This window comes from Parasteatoda tepidariorum, chromosome 5, assembly GCF_982258835.1.
Source record: "Parasteatoda tepidariorum strain Cologne lab strain chromosome 5, Ptep-v5.0, whole genome shotgun sequence".
In the NCBI taxonomy this organism is placed as follows: domain Eukaryota; kingdom Metazoa; phylum Arthropoda; class Arachnida; order Araneae; family Theridiidae; genus Parasteatoda; species Parasteatoda tepidariorum.
Genome location: NC_141759.1, coordinates 4,203,059 through 4,218,125, shown reverse-complemented (window position 1 = coordinate 4,218,125; position 15,067 = coordinate 4,203,059). Strand labels below are relative to the sequence as shown.

The 15,067-nt window shown below is 28.1% G+C and overlaps 1 protein-coding gene across 2 annotated transcripts in view; it reads right to left on the bottom strand.

Annotated features, from left to right (window-relative positions):
- Snx6 (sorting nexin 6) overlaps nt 1–15,067 on the bottom strand; it is a 36,406-nt gene extending 21,339 nt beyond the window's left edge. Inside the window, exons 1-7 of one of the 2 annotated variants that reach the window (XM_016047647.5) lie at nt 14,502–15,067; nt 9,711–9,812; nt 7,278–7,388; nt 5,244–5,365; nt 4,765–4,888; nt 4,584–4,682; nt 2,690–2,795 (exon numbers count right to left, since the gene is read on the bottom strand). In XM_016047647.5, coding sequence (XP_015903133.1) covers nt 2,690–2,795; nt 4,584–4,682; nt 4,765–4,888; nt 5,244–5,365; nt 7,278–7,388; nt 9,711–9,812; nt 14,502–14,561 — 724 coding nt within the window. In that variant the 5' untranslated portion in view covers nt 14,562–15,067. The remainder of the gene's footprint in view (nt 1–2,689; nt 2,796–4,583; nt 4,683–4,764; nt 4,889–5,243; nt 5,366–7,277; nt 7,389–9,710; nt 9,813–14,501) is intronic. The other variant, XM_016047641.5, reaches the window with a different exon arrangement.

Sequence of the window (15,067 nt, the reverse complement as noted above, 5' to 3'; positions counted from 1 at the left end):
AACTGATTGATTTTCTACTTCACAGCTAAGTTGAAACGAGACAACACAAATTAAATTGGAGAAAAAAGGACATCAAATGATAAAAGATACAAGTTTTTTTTAGAGAATCTGAAGATAAAGACTGATTTTCTAGAATTTTTTTTGGAGAATGTGGTAAAAAAACTTGTGGTCCTTAATCAAATTGATCAATTTTCCATTCCTGATCAATGCTATATCAACCTTAGACGATTCTGTTAATCAGCATACAGAAAAATGACTATCACATCGATCTTATTATACCAGCATGTTAACATGCACTTGCTTCAAGGCAATTCAACGAAAATTAAAACAAAAAAGCAAAATTTCAAACTTATAGGGAATAGCATATTGAGTTACATCCATAACAGTCAGTTTTCATTTTTGAAAAATTTTTCAAATTCATGGAAGTAAAGTATCAGAACAAGTTCAGAAAACTCCAAAAGCTATAACAAAAAATATAAAGAAGTATTTCACGAGTGTTAATTTATACACATTCGAAGTGTACAAATGCTACGTCCACAAAGGTGGAATTGCTCTTTATTACTATTTATTTCAGCACATCAGAAAACTAAACATTCACTAAGATATACTATTATTTATTGTATATACTGTAAAGACTTGAATGTAGAAGTTATAACTGAATCTGCATTAACGAAATTATAAGGAATTACATTTGCCCTGCGAAGACATTTTAATGTTATAAAATACAGATTCACATCCAAAAAAGAATGAACTAAATTTTGATTTTCACGATGTCCTTACTAAGGCCAGGATAGCCTGGTTGGTAGGGCACTGGACCCATGTCCAAGAGTTTGTGGGTTCGATCCCAGGCCGACCAAAGTCTCCCTGTGTAGTAAATGGTGACGGATGCAGATTAAATCCGTCAAGTCGCAAAGTCCTCCATTTTTCCATAACAAATCAATACCTCTCGGGGTACTGATCTAGGAATTTCCTTGTCTTCTGGATAAAATATTCTTACTAATAAATGTCATTAATGAATTTAAATATAGATGAAGGATTGTTAGTATACTCATCACAAATCACTATGTTCTATTTTACAAGTCATGGGAGGTGAAGTCAATTGGTAAGAAATTACTCATTGAAAAAAATTACTGTGAAGTACTACACCAACTGAATAGGATACTTAAAAGCGATGTAGTGTGGGCATATCGATCCTGATTGGTCATTGAAACGTGGCATATGTTACGCAACTGTTCTTTCCATTCTATTACAAGTAACCCGAGCCCCTCAAGTACCGATTCTCGTAAGTGATATATTCTATAATCCTTCACACAAATTCTTTCACAAAGATTTCAATTCCTTCTCTCCATATTTTTTACTTAACACAAAGACACGTATGCAGAGCTCATTCTAGGCAGGGTAAACAGGGCGCAGCATTCTGCTGCCCTTTTAGTCAAAAGAATCCACCCTGTTGCCCCTGAAGTAAATTAGTGCCCTGATATAATAGACTCCATACTCTTTTTGCACTTTTTTTCCTCAGTCCTTTATTTTCCCCCCAAACTCTGCAATGGATTTCCTAAACTTTTGTTATTTTCAACTCTTTTTATTTAGATTGTCATTGCTGTCAATACATAGATTTATATGGGAAAGAAAAATAGCCATCACACCCCCTTGTTGCACTTGTCTTTCAAAGTTTGCAGTTACTTCCACTATCATTAAACCATAATTATTATTAATCATTTTAATTATTAAATCATAACTACAAACACTTAAAAACATACATTTATTATTTTATTAATATATGCATGCATTTTAAATAAATTACTAAGCTAATTAGCTCATTAACTCGATATATATGTTAATTTATTGATACATATTAGTAATTTATATGATTTGCTTTGCTATGTTTAGTAAAGTTAAAAAAAAAAAATTCTTTTACTAATTAACAATGTTTTTTAATTGAACGTGTAATGCCCATAGAAAGAAATTATTGCCCTTTTAGAATAATAATGCCTTTTTTTTAAACTTTTGCACCCTGCCCTTTTTTCTGTCTAGAATGAGCTCTGCACGTATGAAGTCATGTAAAACGTAAACAAACTAGCTATGCATTGAAGTTGCCAGGTACAGAAAACAAAAATATATCACAATTACAATAAAATACATAAACAAATAATAAATGAACAAACTATTAAATTAGAAATATTATTTAATTATATTTCAACAAATTTGAAGAATTATATGCTTTTAAAGAAATAATAATATTTCAACAAACTAGATGTGAGTTATGGTCCAGCATTTAATTGACTTCATGTTAATTAAGATTCTAACTTATGCGGAGAAACTTTGCTCAACTTTCACCCGCCATTTTGCTCATTAGCGATCAGTTGGTGCTGACGTCATACGCCACATGTGTGAAAAACATCTGCGATCTTCTGCAAGTGCAAATAACCCATTCATAAAATTTTATGTCTAAATTTTTCTTTTTAAATATATTATTGTAAAACAAAAATTTACAGAAAACACACTTTCTTAACTTAATTTTTTTTTTTTAATATACATTATTGAAAAGTAAAAACTATGTTAAAACTATTATAAACTTCACACTTTAAAAAAAAAAAAAAAAAAGATACTTCCTACTCTATTTAAATTTGATTGAATAATATTATTTGTATCTCCCTTTAAAACTTCCTATGAACTTAAAAATACTTACTCTTATGCGATTGAGTCATCTTATCAGCCCTAGCTGTTGCATTTTTAATGTGACTGTGATAGTCAATTAAAAATGATCTTTCATGCTCAAAAAACTCATCAACATCCTGAAAAAATAAATGATGGGAATGTAAACACAAGAAATCATTAAAATAATTCATAATTTAAAAAAACAATAGTCGAAAATTTTAAAATAACCGTACATAATATTGTAAATTTTATCCTCTTGAGTCAGTTTTATAGGTATTATGCTATGTAACGTTCTTTCTCTTTTTGCTATTTTAAAATTAAGTGACATGCTAATAAAATTATTATAACAAAACTACTTATTAAATTGACTTTAATAATTTATCTCGTGACATTCATTTATTTTTGATGATGCCGGCAATGTCTTATTTGCAATAATTTTGTACCTGGAATTAGAAGTATTGTATTCAATATTTACGAGTAAATATGATAAAAGAAATATTTGCCTTTATTGAACTTCTTTACTCTCAATTTTACATAAATGTCGTGCATTACAAAGTTCCCAGTCAATTTTTAAAATGAAATTTGGGAACTTTTTCCAAACTTTTCAAGAACAAATTTGCAATTTCAGAAATATTTAAAATTGAAAAAAGTAAAAAAAAAAAAAAATTCAAACAGTAGGTACTCACTTAAGTTTAGAACTGATGGATACAATGAGCATAATTTAGAAATATTCAGAAGCTTTCGCTTACTCAATCAGAAATAGCTTGAAAGCAATTTAAATAAATACAAGTTTAGATTTAGTTGTTTAGAAATAACAAAAATTATTTATATACAAAGTTAACACAAAATTACGTTCTTAGTTTAAATCATCAGCAGAAGAAAAAAAAAGAAAAAAAGTCTGCAGTATTTATACTTGAAAATAAATTTACATTATATTACATAAAATTAAACCACAAAAGATTTACCAATAACTTTCAAGTAAACCTGACAGTGCAGCACATTTTTTTGCCATTTAGTTACATGCCATAAAGTACTGTGAAAAACAATAAATAATAAATCCATTTCAAAAGAGAAATTTGACGAGTAATGTTAAAAGATTGACATATTTTTAATGTCGTTAATCTAAGGAACATTGCAAACTATTATCATAATCTAAACTCCTTTCATTACAACTTATGTATCAAATAAGGAATAGAATACCACAGTGCAAGTTAATACAGTAGAGCCCCGATTATCCAAGTTTCCGCTTTAACCGAGCTATAAAATATTTCAAGTTTTTTTTTTCTGACTTATTTTTTGTTTATAAAATTACAGCTGAAAAAAATTTTAATTTTATGTTCCAAATACTCAGGAAAACAAGCTGATGGACAAGAGATTACCAATGAAGTGATCGTTAATATTGTCAATAATGAAAATGAATCCCGCGAAGATGATGAAGACAGTGACAATGTCAATCAGCATAGAAAAATCTCTCAACATAGAAAAATCATCATCAAAGCTATCAAAAGTGCTATTGAATATATAGCACAACAAGGAGAGGCACCACCAGCCTTCCTGTTTATCCCTAAAAAAATGGCGAATGCTGCAGAAAAGAGCCAAAGTAATGTAAATCAAAAAACGATTAAGAACTTTTTTAAGTAAAAACTGTGACTCTTAAAAATTTATGTAAAGTATGCTCTTTAAGTGTTTTTAAGTAAGCTTTTTAATTATAATACAAATTGTATGTGGTGTACTTGTATAAATTTTGCATTTGTTAAATATATTACATTTATACCTACTCTTTTATTCTCCATTTTTATACTCTTCACCTTAAAGGAGTTTTTCGGTCACCCGAGTGAGTCTTGGTTCACATTAACTAGGATAATCGGAATTCTACTGTATAAAACAATTTACTGCAGCTTTTTCTACTAAAAATAAAGAAATACCTTTTGGGTGGTTGAGAGCAACAAATCATCAGCAGATTTTCCCAGGTTACTAAAAAGATCTGACAATATCTCTCTTTTGTTCTTTCCTCTGACATTGAGCTTTAGAAAAACATATGCAACAAAATAAATTAATAAGAACTTAAAATATCAATGAAGAAACACTTAAGAAAGTGTTACTCACATCTTCTTCATACTCTAAGAAAACTTTAAGATTACTATCATTCCTAAAAATAGGATGACATGCCAGACGTTGAAGAAAAACCTCATGCATTGCCACTGTTTTTTTAAAAGTAGCAAGATACTCCCTATAGAAAAAAGATAAAAGTTATGGGTTACAACTTTTATACATAACTAAAAATTCTTACTAGTTTAAAACAGAAAAACAATACAGAGGTTGGTAGGCATAAAATGAGATGAGAAATCAATGCCTTAAAAAAAATAATAATAAAAGTGACCTAAATTATTGGTAAAAAATTGATTGTAAAGTAAGACATTATTTCGCAAATCAATCAAGAACAGAAAAATCAGAAGCAGATTTAAATACAATCCTATTTATTAAAAACTAAATAGCTCAAAGATCAATAAGAGGTTTAAATTAATGTCATGACATTTTAGTCTCTAATTATTGTTTTAATGAAACTAAAATGAAATCAAGTGTACATTTCAAGTTCTTGTTTCATCTTGAGAAATTCCTCTTTGGTCATGGTCCCTTCTCCTTCACTCAGCTTGTGTAACTTTTCTCGTGAAGCATCAAAATCTGGGCACGGTGGAGCAGGAGGTATCTGCAATAAGATAAATAATTAATTCTTTTTTTTTGATAAATGACAAGGTATACATAAAAACAGTGAAAAAGAAGAATAAACATAACACAATAGGAAGGGAGGAAAAGAAACTATCTTGAGTGCAGTTAGGTTGAGAAACCCTGGTCTAATGTAACAAATAATGCAATTACAATGTAACATATTCAATTGTCTTTGCAGATCACAGACAATGAAAAATGCACTATCTGGGTGGCCACTGATATTTGTAAAAAATTCCCTGCATTTTCCCTACACATATTATACACAATATATTAAGAAGAAACACATTTACTGCATTCTTGTGAACTATATTAGGATAAAGATGCTGGCTTAGTTGCTGGAAAAACTTGGAGAAATAAGAAACAACTCTACATAAAATAAATAATTCAATAATAAATGAAATAACATAAAACCATAGAACAAATTATTGAGAAATAACTTTGATTAACGATGGAATCGGCAAAAAAAATCTGTCGATCTTGAAATTAAGAAACATACACAAAAGTAAATAAGCCTTGTTTTACAGAAAACCGAGATGCTTAAAAGTAAAACAAGTGTTTGACAGAAACACTGGAAGCAACAGAAAAAAGGTGTAAAGCCTAAAATAGGCAAAGGATTGTTATTAGGAAACTTAATTGGCAAAGCATGGAAGGAGGTAAAGCATCTGGCAGCAAACACAGTGAGATAAAGTGCAATGATAGAGGTTCTAATTCAAAAGAAAAGGTCAATGTGTGTGTGAGTTTTAATTTTAAACACCGAATTTATAAAATTAACTAATACTTAGAGGTTGAACAGCTCAAAAGAGCAGGACACGTCAACCAGAGGTCTATTGTACACAAATCTTAAATCATGATTAACGAGAAAGCTTTATAGCTGAAACGAAATTCAGCAAACACCTGACAGGAAAATCTTAATTCCCAGGCCTTAATGCAATGTTGCACAGAAATCTTTGAGCAGAATAGACTCACAACCACAAAGTATACGTAGTGAAACCTCCTCAAGACGACAACCTCGACAAAGAGGATCAGATAGAACAACCATTATGCATAGGTGCCTCTTGAGGGTGCAGTGTCCAGAAAGAAAACCACTGATCTTCCTCAAACTGTTCCTGTTTAGCCTAAGCTCTTTTTGACGCACACTAGGACAGTCACGGTTTAGCACTTCAGCTTGTCGCTGACTATCCCAGTTGCGTTATTGCTCATGGGCGATTTTGCCATAGAGTTTGAATAAATATGACCTGAATGATGTGGGAAAAATTCCCAAAGCTGTTTCAGGCCCCCAGAAAATCGCACTAGAGCCAGCTCGTGCAACGAATACTTAGTTAGATAATAATTGTTCCCATCCTCAATATTCTAAGCTATAAATATTTTATCACTTTAAAAATTGTAGTAAAAGAAGCAATATAGATAGTGTAATGCAGCTATTACAATAAGAAATTTTAAAACTTTCCTCTTATTTGAAATAGCATACGAATTGGAAGGCAATTTATCCATCACAGTAAGAAAAAAAAAAAATTCAAAATATCTACTCAAAAATATGCAGGAAAACAAACATTTACGCAGATTTTATTTTATTAAAAGTCACTTGGTAAAATTTCGCAACTCTTCAAGAGGCTGTGTCAACCAATTAATTTCCCTTGAATGTAGCAGAGTCCGAAAATTAAACGACACTTCATAATTATAAGAGGATACCACATCATTTTGATGATTTTCCAAAACTTCAAACACTTAATCACTCTTAAATAAAAAAATATATAAACAAAAATTTTTAAAAAATAGGTATAAAATATTAAAATGCATAAAATATTTTTTGAAATATTGTATATACTTTTGGAACAATAATTTTAAATGAAAGATTAAAAGTACAACTTGCATTGTTGTTAAATACAACATACCGTAAAGCCAGCATATTTTTCATTCTCTTCAAAGGAATTATGTAACCACACAAATTCTTCATGTTGTCTAACCACCGAGAAATCAGGTTTAGCAAATACTGGTAAAGTAGTCTAAACGGGAATAAAACGATAAAAAATATAAAGAATAAATGCAGCATGAACACAAAAATACATATTTAATCTTGTAACATTTACACTACAAAATATTTTTTACAGAGTAATTAAATCACAAAATAAAATAATTTTAAACAAAGCAACTAATATTTCTAAATTACATTTTTTTTATAAAAAGACTTATTGAGTGAGATATTACGACAAAATTCATAATATGGTCAGTAGTTGGAAGAACTACATTTTTGAAGCAAGAAATAAAAAGTAGAAACCTACTATAGTTTAGTTCATATTACTGAATATGATCTTTATAAATATTTAATTTTTAAAAACATTGAATAATTCACACTAAAATACTATGATAAAAGTTAGGACAAACTTTGAATATTCTTTTTTTTTTTTTAAAATTAGTGTTACATATAAAGTTATTTATCAGATAAAAAGGTTTTTTCTTAAAATATACATATATAGAGATTTTTTTAGGTCAGATATACCCATTTTATACCCTGAAAATCAATGTAGTAAAATTCATGTTTTTAAAAAAATTAAAACTATAGGATTTGATTTAAATCTGATTTTTTAATTCAAAAAAGAAGCCTAACATTAGAGGCTGTAAAGCTATCAGATGTTTAGCTTTACAGCCTAAACATCTGACAAATTAATAGTACTTGATATTATTTAAAAACAGTATAGCTATAATAGTAGATATTTCTAACTAAAATGATTCAAAAATTATTATTAATAACAAACTAATAACTGAATGAATAAAATCATGGTTATTTTTGGTTTACATCCTAAAGCTTTAAAAGACCCGGAGGCAACTTGTCATACATCCAATAAAGAGTAAATTTGATCAGAATATATTAGAGGGGAAAAAATTTATTGCAAGTTTCATTGAGCAGAACAAGTCTTTCTTGGTAAATAATAAGATTTAAAAAGTATTTTGAATACTCAAACATAAAACAGAGTATATTGGAAAATTATAATGTAACAGTTTAATGCCATTCTTATCCATTTCAAGTTTGTAAATTTATGTATCAGTTTATTTTGAAATAAAATTATTTACACTTTTATTATTTCTTTGAATAAAACCTTCATTATCACACTTGAATCACACCCTAATGAACATATTTAAACTAAACTCAGTGGCATGACAGCCCATCATTGAAGGCCAAGGCCTACTGTGCCCATCTCAGTTTTCTTGACCTTTGGGCTCTGCAGTGCAAGAGCAGATGTTCTGGTTGGGTGGTCAGCCCAATGCGGAGTGTTTAGTTCCCAAGCATGCTTGGTCCTCATTTTATTGACCCACTGAAGGGATGAAAGGCTGAGTCAACCTTGTCCGGCCCGAGGATCGAACCAAGGACCTGTGGCACAACAGCACGAAGTGATACCACTCAGCCAACAGGTGTCAATGAATATATTTATGAAAATATTTTTGACTTAATGTTTTATTTTTAAAAAAAAATAAATTGATTTAAACCAATATGGGTAAGCATTTTTCCTACACTAAATATACTTGGGTTTACTTTCCTCTGATGTATGCTTAGAAAGTAATTAAAATTGTTCTTTTCTAATGCAAAATGAAAAATTGAATCATTTTTTTGGATATTGATAGGTTAGAATACTTTTTGAATGCATGTACGAATAGGAAATCAAAACATCGGCCTATTACGATTACCATGTTGATTCTTTTTCAATAATTCTTTATTTGCTTACACAGAATTTTTTGTTTAAAAAATTAAGCGTACCTACTTATTGAGTTTAGTCTGAACAATAATATTTTTTTCTTCCTTTATAGCTTTATTTTTTTATTTAAAGTAATTTCGTTTTATTTATCATTAGATCTATAGAAATTATTAATTTAATATAAAGTACAAAATAAAAATTTTTATTGAAATGAAATGCATATTCATAATAAAAATTTAAGATTGGAAAATATGAAAAGATAATAGAAAATGTCAATTTTCATCAAATAAATTTTTGAACTGATAATGTGAACTATCGCGAACTAATTTTTTGTTCCCCTTCGTCTTGATATTAATGAATTTCGACTGTATGTGAATTTTGCCCTCTTCAAATATTGGATGTCTGTGACGCCCATTACTTTTAAGAAGAAAATATAAATATATATTCCAGTTTTTAATTAAAGCTTATTGTTATTAATTAGAAGAAAAATAATTATACATTTGCATGATCCATCTTGAACAAAATGTTTATGAATTTATAATGATACCTACCAAATACTACAAAATCAAAATAAAATTGACTATAAACAAACAAAATTACAAAATCTAAAATTCAAAAGTTAATTTAAAATATTACCTTTGTATGGACGGTAAATTTAACTTTATCTCTCTCACTTAATGCATCAGAAATATCTACTACGAGAGACTGATCTGAAAGATCAACTGTGTCGGAGCGATTCTGAAAAATACAATTACTTAGAAGAATAAATAAAACTAATGTATATTAATAAAAAAAAGTCAAAAGTATATAGAAACAATCCTATAAAACTGCATGCACTTTAGTATTTGGTACACATGTACTAAATTTCAATATTTAATGCACATGCATTAAATATGACATGCATTATATAAATTCACATATGACTGACTATTGCTTTATAAACATAGGAATAATATGCCTATTTTATAAACTTAAAGTTATCTCTCAACAAAATTTCTGTAGCATATAAAATATATTTTCTATTAAAATTATCAATGGCAACTTCAACAAAAGATCGAGTAACTCAAATTTATGCATGACAAAGAATTATATTTTTTTAATTTTTTTATAATAATTACATTTTTAAATAAAATAAAAGTAAATGAAACTGCTTTAACATCAAGAAGACAAAGTAAAATTAGTGAGACTACTTTAAAAAATCACTTTTTGTGATAATTTCAATTACTTTAATTGACTGTTAATTTAAATGGTTTAAATTCTGCCATATTTTTTAACTAAACCTTTACTAAAATATTGAATAAATATGTTTTACAATTTATATTATATACTAAAAAATTTATAGTAGAGCTCTATTTTTGAATTATAACATGTGTGATTCAGTTTTAGTCAGTAGATTCAAATGTTTTTAACAACCATAAAAATACTGATTCTTATTGATTTAATGAACATATATTAATGTCCTTAAAGTGATTTATGAATTGTATTTAAATAGTCATATATAACCATTATAATAGCTAAGAATTACAATAGAGGCAAACATAACAATACACAATGCATGAACCTTAAATTGTCAATATGCGATCACCGCTCTTATAACTAAAAATGTATTAAATAAATCCACATAACAAAAAATTTCAAAACTCATTTCAATAAACATTGAAAAGCTTAGAATTTGTAACAATAAATCTCCAGAATGCACAGGCATTAATTTGGGAAGATGTCCATATCCATTTACCTGTGCTTAAAAAAAAAAATAAATAAATAAATAAATAATTCACGTAACTTTGGAGACAATTGGCACACATGACAATAAAAAGGCGAAAAATTATCGAAAATCGTCAACTCAAACAGGTACTGATATGAAAATATCCCTTTTAGAAAGCTAAAAATCTCACATTTTTTGAGCTTTGGTAGAGACAATTTCATTTAACAAAATTCCTGTTCAAAATAACTGAATAATAAAGATTTCATTTAAAATTATATTAATATTACTCTCATTGCACCAATGAAGAATAAAGCTCTTATCTGGGATATTTCCGTTAAGTGATAAGTTCCGCCAACTACAATTGTTAAGAAACCAAATGGATTTTAAAATGAAAAGAAAGATGGATTTTGAAATGAAAAAAGAAATGGATTTTGGAATGAAAAGAAAAACATGAGGAGGTTTGTCTACAAGTGGCTACAAGTTATACTCTTTGAGTTGGTCTCCTTCCGATATTTTTCTTTATTTTAAGTTTCTTGTAAACCTCAGCCTGGAAGCTTATGAAGACTTGGTTGTTATTGATGTTATTATGATGATCACGACATATCTGTATCGTGATCAGCAGCGAAATAATTGGAAAGTCTTGGCAACTTCCCGGCAGATGCCTGTAAGAAACTTAAATAAAAAAAATTAAAAAAAACAGATTAAGACAATCTTAAACGGTACAACTCTGAGCCATCCGCTGGGCAACCCTTTTTAAGATTTTTTTAAAAAACATTTGCAGGTTAAAAGTCTATTTGGTGCCTTGTGGTTATAATTAACAGTAGAGATCATAATACAGAAAAATCCACAATAGAAATAAAAGCTTTACAGAACCTAAGATTCAATATTTTATATTTTGCGACTCCCTTATGACGAAGATTATGATAAACACCCCTGCCCACCTAGACAAGATCTTTTCATAATGGTGCTGTTTCATGCCAACTGAAAACAAAAGTTTCGCCCTTTGAGTTTACTCACTTCTTTGATTTCTTTCTAGGCAACTTTATACATAAAATGTTATCCCAATTTAGAAAATTTAATTTAGGCCATTTTTAGTATAAAATTTTTCAAATTACAAACAGAAGCACCATAAGAAATCTAGTTTTATTTTATTTTGATATTTTTATTACTACTTAGCATTTTTAGCCATTGTTTTATTTTTACTTAATTGATTTAAAAATTAGAGAAAGATTTTATTATCGAGACCTGCACCAAAAATTGATAAAAGCAAATTAGTGACCGGCAAGAAACCTTACAGAATAGAAAAACATCACATGAAGGGAACGACTACAAGGTTGTAAATCAGTGGTTACCAACTGGCGGCCTGCGAAGCCTTTTTCGTTTCAGGGAGTTTAACATACCAACAGAGCAAAAAAATTTATTTCTCAGGTTTTGCATCCAAGAAAATATTTATACAAATCAGGGTTGGGTTTTTGACGTCAAAAAGTGGTTTTTGACATGACAAGGGTATAATACTGGTTTAAACCGTCAAAAACCCGTCAAAAATGTCAAAAACTGAAGTTTGCCAAGAAAATATATAAACTTCGAAACTACCAACAGTTGCCATGCATTATATTGAAATTTAATTATACTATAGGTAATCAGCAGTTTTTAAAATATTTTTTAATTAAAATTAAGGTAAAATAACAGATTTAAAATCTCAGAAATTTATATTCAAATGCATGTGCAGAAAAATTTTGCACAAAAATTGTTTAAATATTTATATTTAAAAAATTTATTTTCTTCTTTTTGATACTTAAGAAAATTAAAAGTTTATTACTATGCATTTTTGACATATAAGGAACATATAACTAATATTTATAAGGAACTTACAAGTTATGTTGTATAAATACAAACTTGATATAAGATACAAGTGTATAAAAAATTTTTTTTAATGTTATACCGAATATCTTTATTATCCAGTATGTTAATTTGAATTTAAAAGTAGTTATATTTATGAATAATGATAAATATAATTCATATTGTTTATTATATTTATTTATAATTATTACACTTATCATTTTAAAACAATTTTTATCTCTTAATTTTTTTTTCTCCACTTGTATTAAGAATACAAATAATGCATATCTTGAAAGCAAGAAGTAATTATTCAACAGCTGAATATTTAGATATTCAACAAAACTATATCGTATTCAGCAAAATGAAATTCACAAGTATTTGGATAAACTAAATTTTCAACATAGTAAATGAATAGGCTGAATATACTGTAAATCGACACTAACTACTCTGTGTATTTAACAGAAAGCACTTAAATTTGTATTGTCTTATGTTAAAAAGATTATTAAGAAGATTTAAAAGAATATTAAAAAGATTTTTCTTTAAAAGAAGATGTCTAATGTACAAAACTGCTAATGTTTATCTTTAAAAATGTCTAATTTTTAGTATAATCTATACTATACACTAAATTTGGTTATAAATAAATTTCTTAATAATATCACTGCAGATTTTCAATAACACATGAAAATGAATACATAATATTACAAAAGATGTGAGTTTTCAAAAGTACAAGACTACTACTATTCAAAATATAAGTGTTTCTTCAAAATTTTAAATTTATTTTTTCTAGAACATATTTAGAAACACTATCCTTTAAAAAATATATAAATTTTATGCATTAATTAAATTTCACATATGAATATAGGTTTTTGACATTTTCGACATTTTTGACAGTGAGGTTTTTGACGTGACGGTTTAAACCATGGTTTAAACAGTCAAAAACTGTCACATGTCAAAAACCTGCCAACCCTGATACAAATACAAAAATAATCGCGTATGTTGCTTAAAAATTTACTTCTAATTTTAATTTGTAATTCAATACGTTGTTTTGTACAACTTATTAAAAATCTGACAGTAATATTTAATGGTCCTTCAAACATAAAAGAGTCCTAAATAAAATTTTGATAAAGTTGCAGCACACCATTCGGCTGTTTTTTTAAATTGCGGGCCCTGGTCTCACATAAGTTGGAAACCCCTATTATAAATCATAGCAAAAAACTAGACTTTTACAGCAAACTCTGCAAAAATAGATATTTTTAAACTTTTGTCAGCACAAAAATCTGCTAGTGCCTTGGCGATGATAATTGCCACAAACAGCTACAGAAATATTACCTAAACGGTAAACAAAAGGAAACAGGAACAATGGCTAATAAAAAAGAAATACTAAGTGTACACTGAGTTATTTTCAAAGCAAAGATTTCCAAAATTTCAATATATCTATAATAGTGGTAATTATGACAAGTATTTATGACAATTTACACCAAAATTTTTTACTAAGCAATAAAGGAAATAAGATTTCGCTATTTAAAATTATCAAAACAAACATTCGATATGCAATAATAAACTATATTAATCGAAGACAGGAGTTGGAAAATATTCTGATAATTTACAAAATATTATACATCTCTTAAAGAAAATGAAAATAGCAAATTATGAAACATAAGGACAAATAATACATAAATAAAGTGCAACTCCAAAAATTAGGGAAGATTTGCAGTGAGTGATTAAAAACACCGAAATTAAAACAAAGCTAGGTCTAATATTAAACAATATTAACTTATAGAATTTTCTTTTTTGAACAATTAAATGCAAACAATGGAATTATGTTTGCAAAATGTCTTACGAATATCATAATAAAATTGTGCAAAATTATTTATCAAAATTACCTTAGCAGAATCGCTGCCTGTCAGTACAGAATCTTCCGTGCCGTCTTGTAAATTAAGCATTGGTGCAGCAAAATATTTCTAAAAAGGTTATAAAATAAAGCAAAACTACTGGGAAATTGAAAAAATATTTACAATATGAAATTAATTTTAGATCCACCCATACATCTTATCCACCACTTAGCTCACCGAAGAAAACATTCACGGTAGGGAAGTGACAAACCGGAAACTACCGCCTCCCAGAGATAAAATTTCTTTTATTTTATTTTATGAAAAAAATTTGGATTTTAAGTAACTAAAATAAAATTTTGCCTTCAAAAATAACTTAAACTAATGACATCTAACCATTTGATATAAACCATGCAAATTTTTTACTTTCAATTCCATTTTGTTCTAAAAACCATTGACGTGTACGGTGTGATTTTGTTCAAGCTCCTTATTGGCTACAAAAAAACTAATGACGTATTAGTGCCCAATGATTGACTGGAACACATTTGCTGTATTTAAAATAATATGCCAGTCCAAATGTTACAGTTACTTTCTGCTCTTAAGCTTCATTGAAACTACCA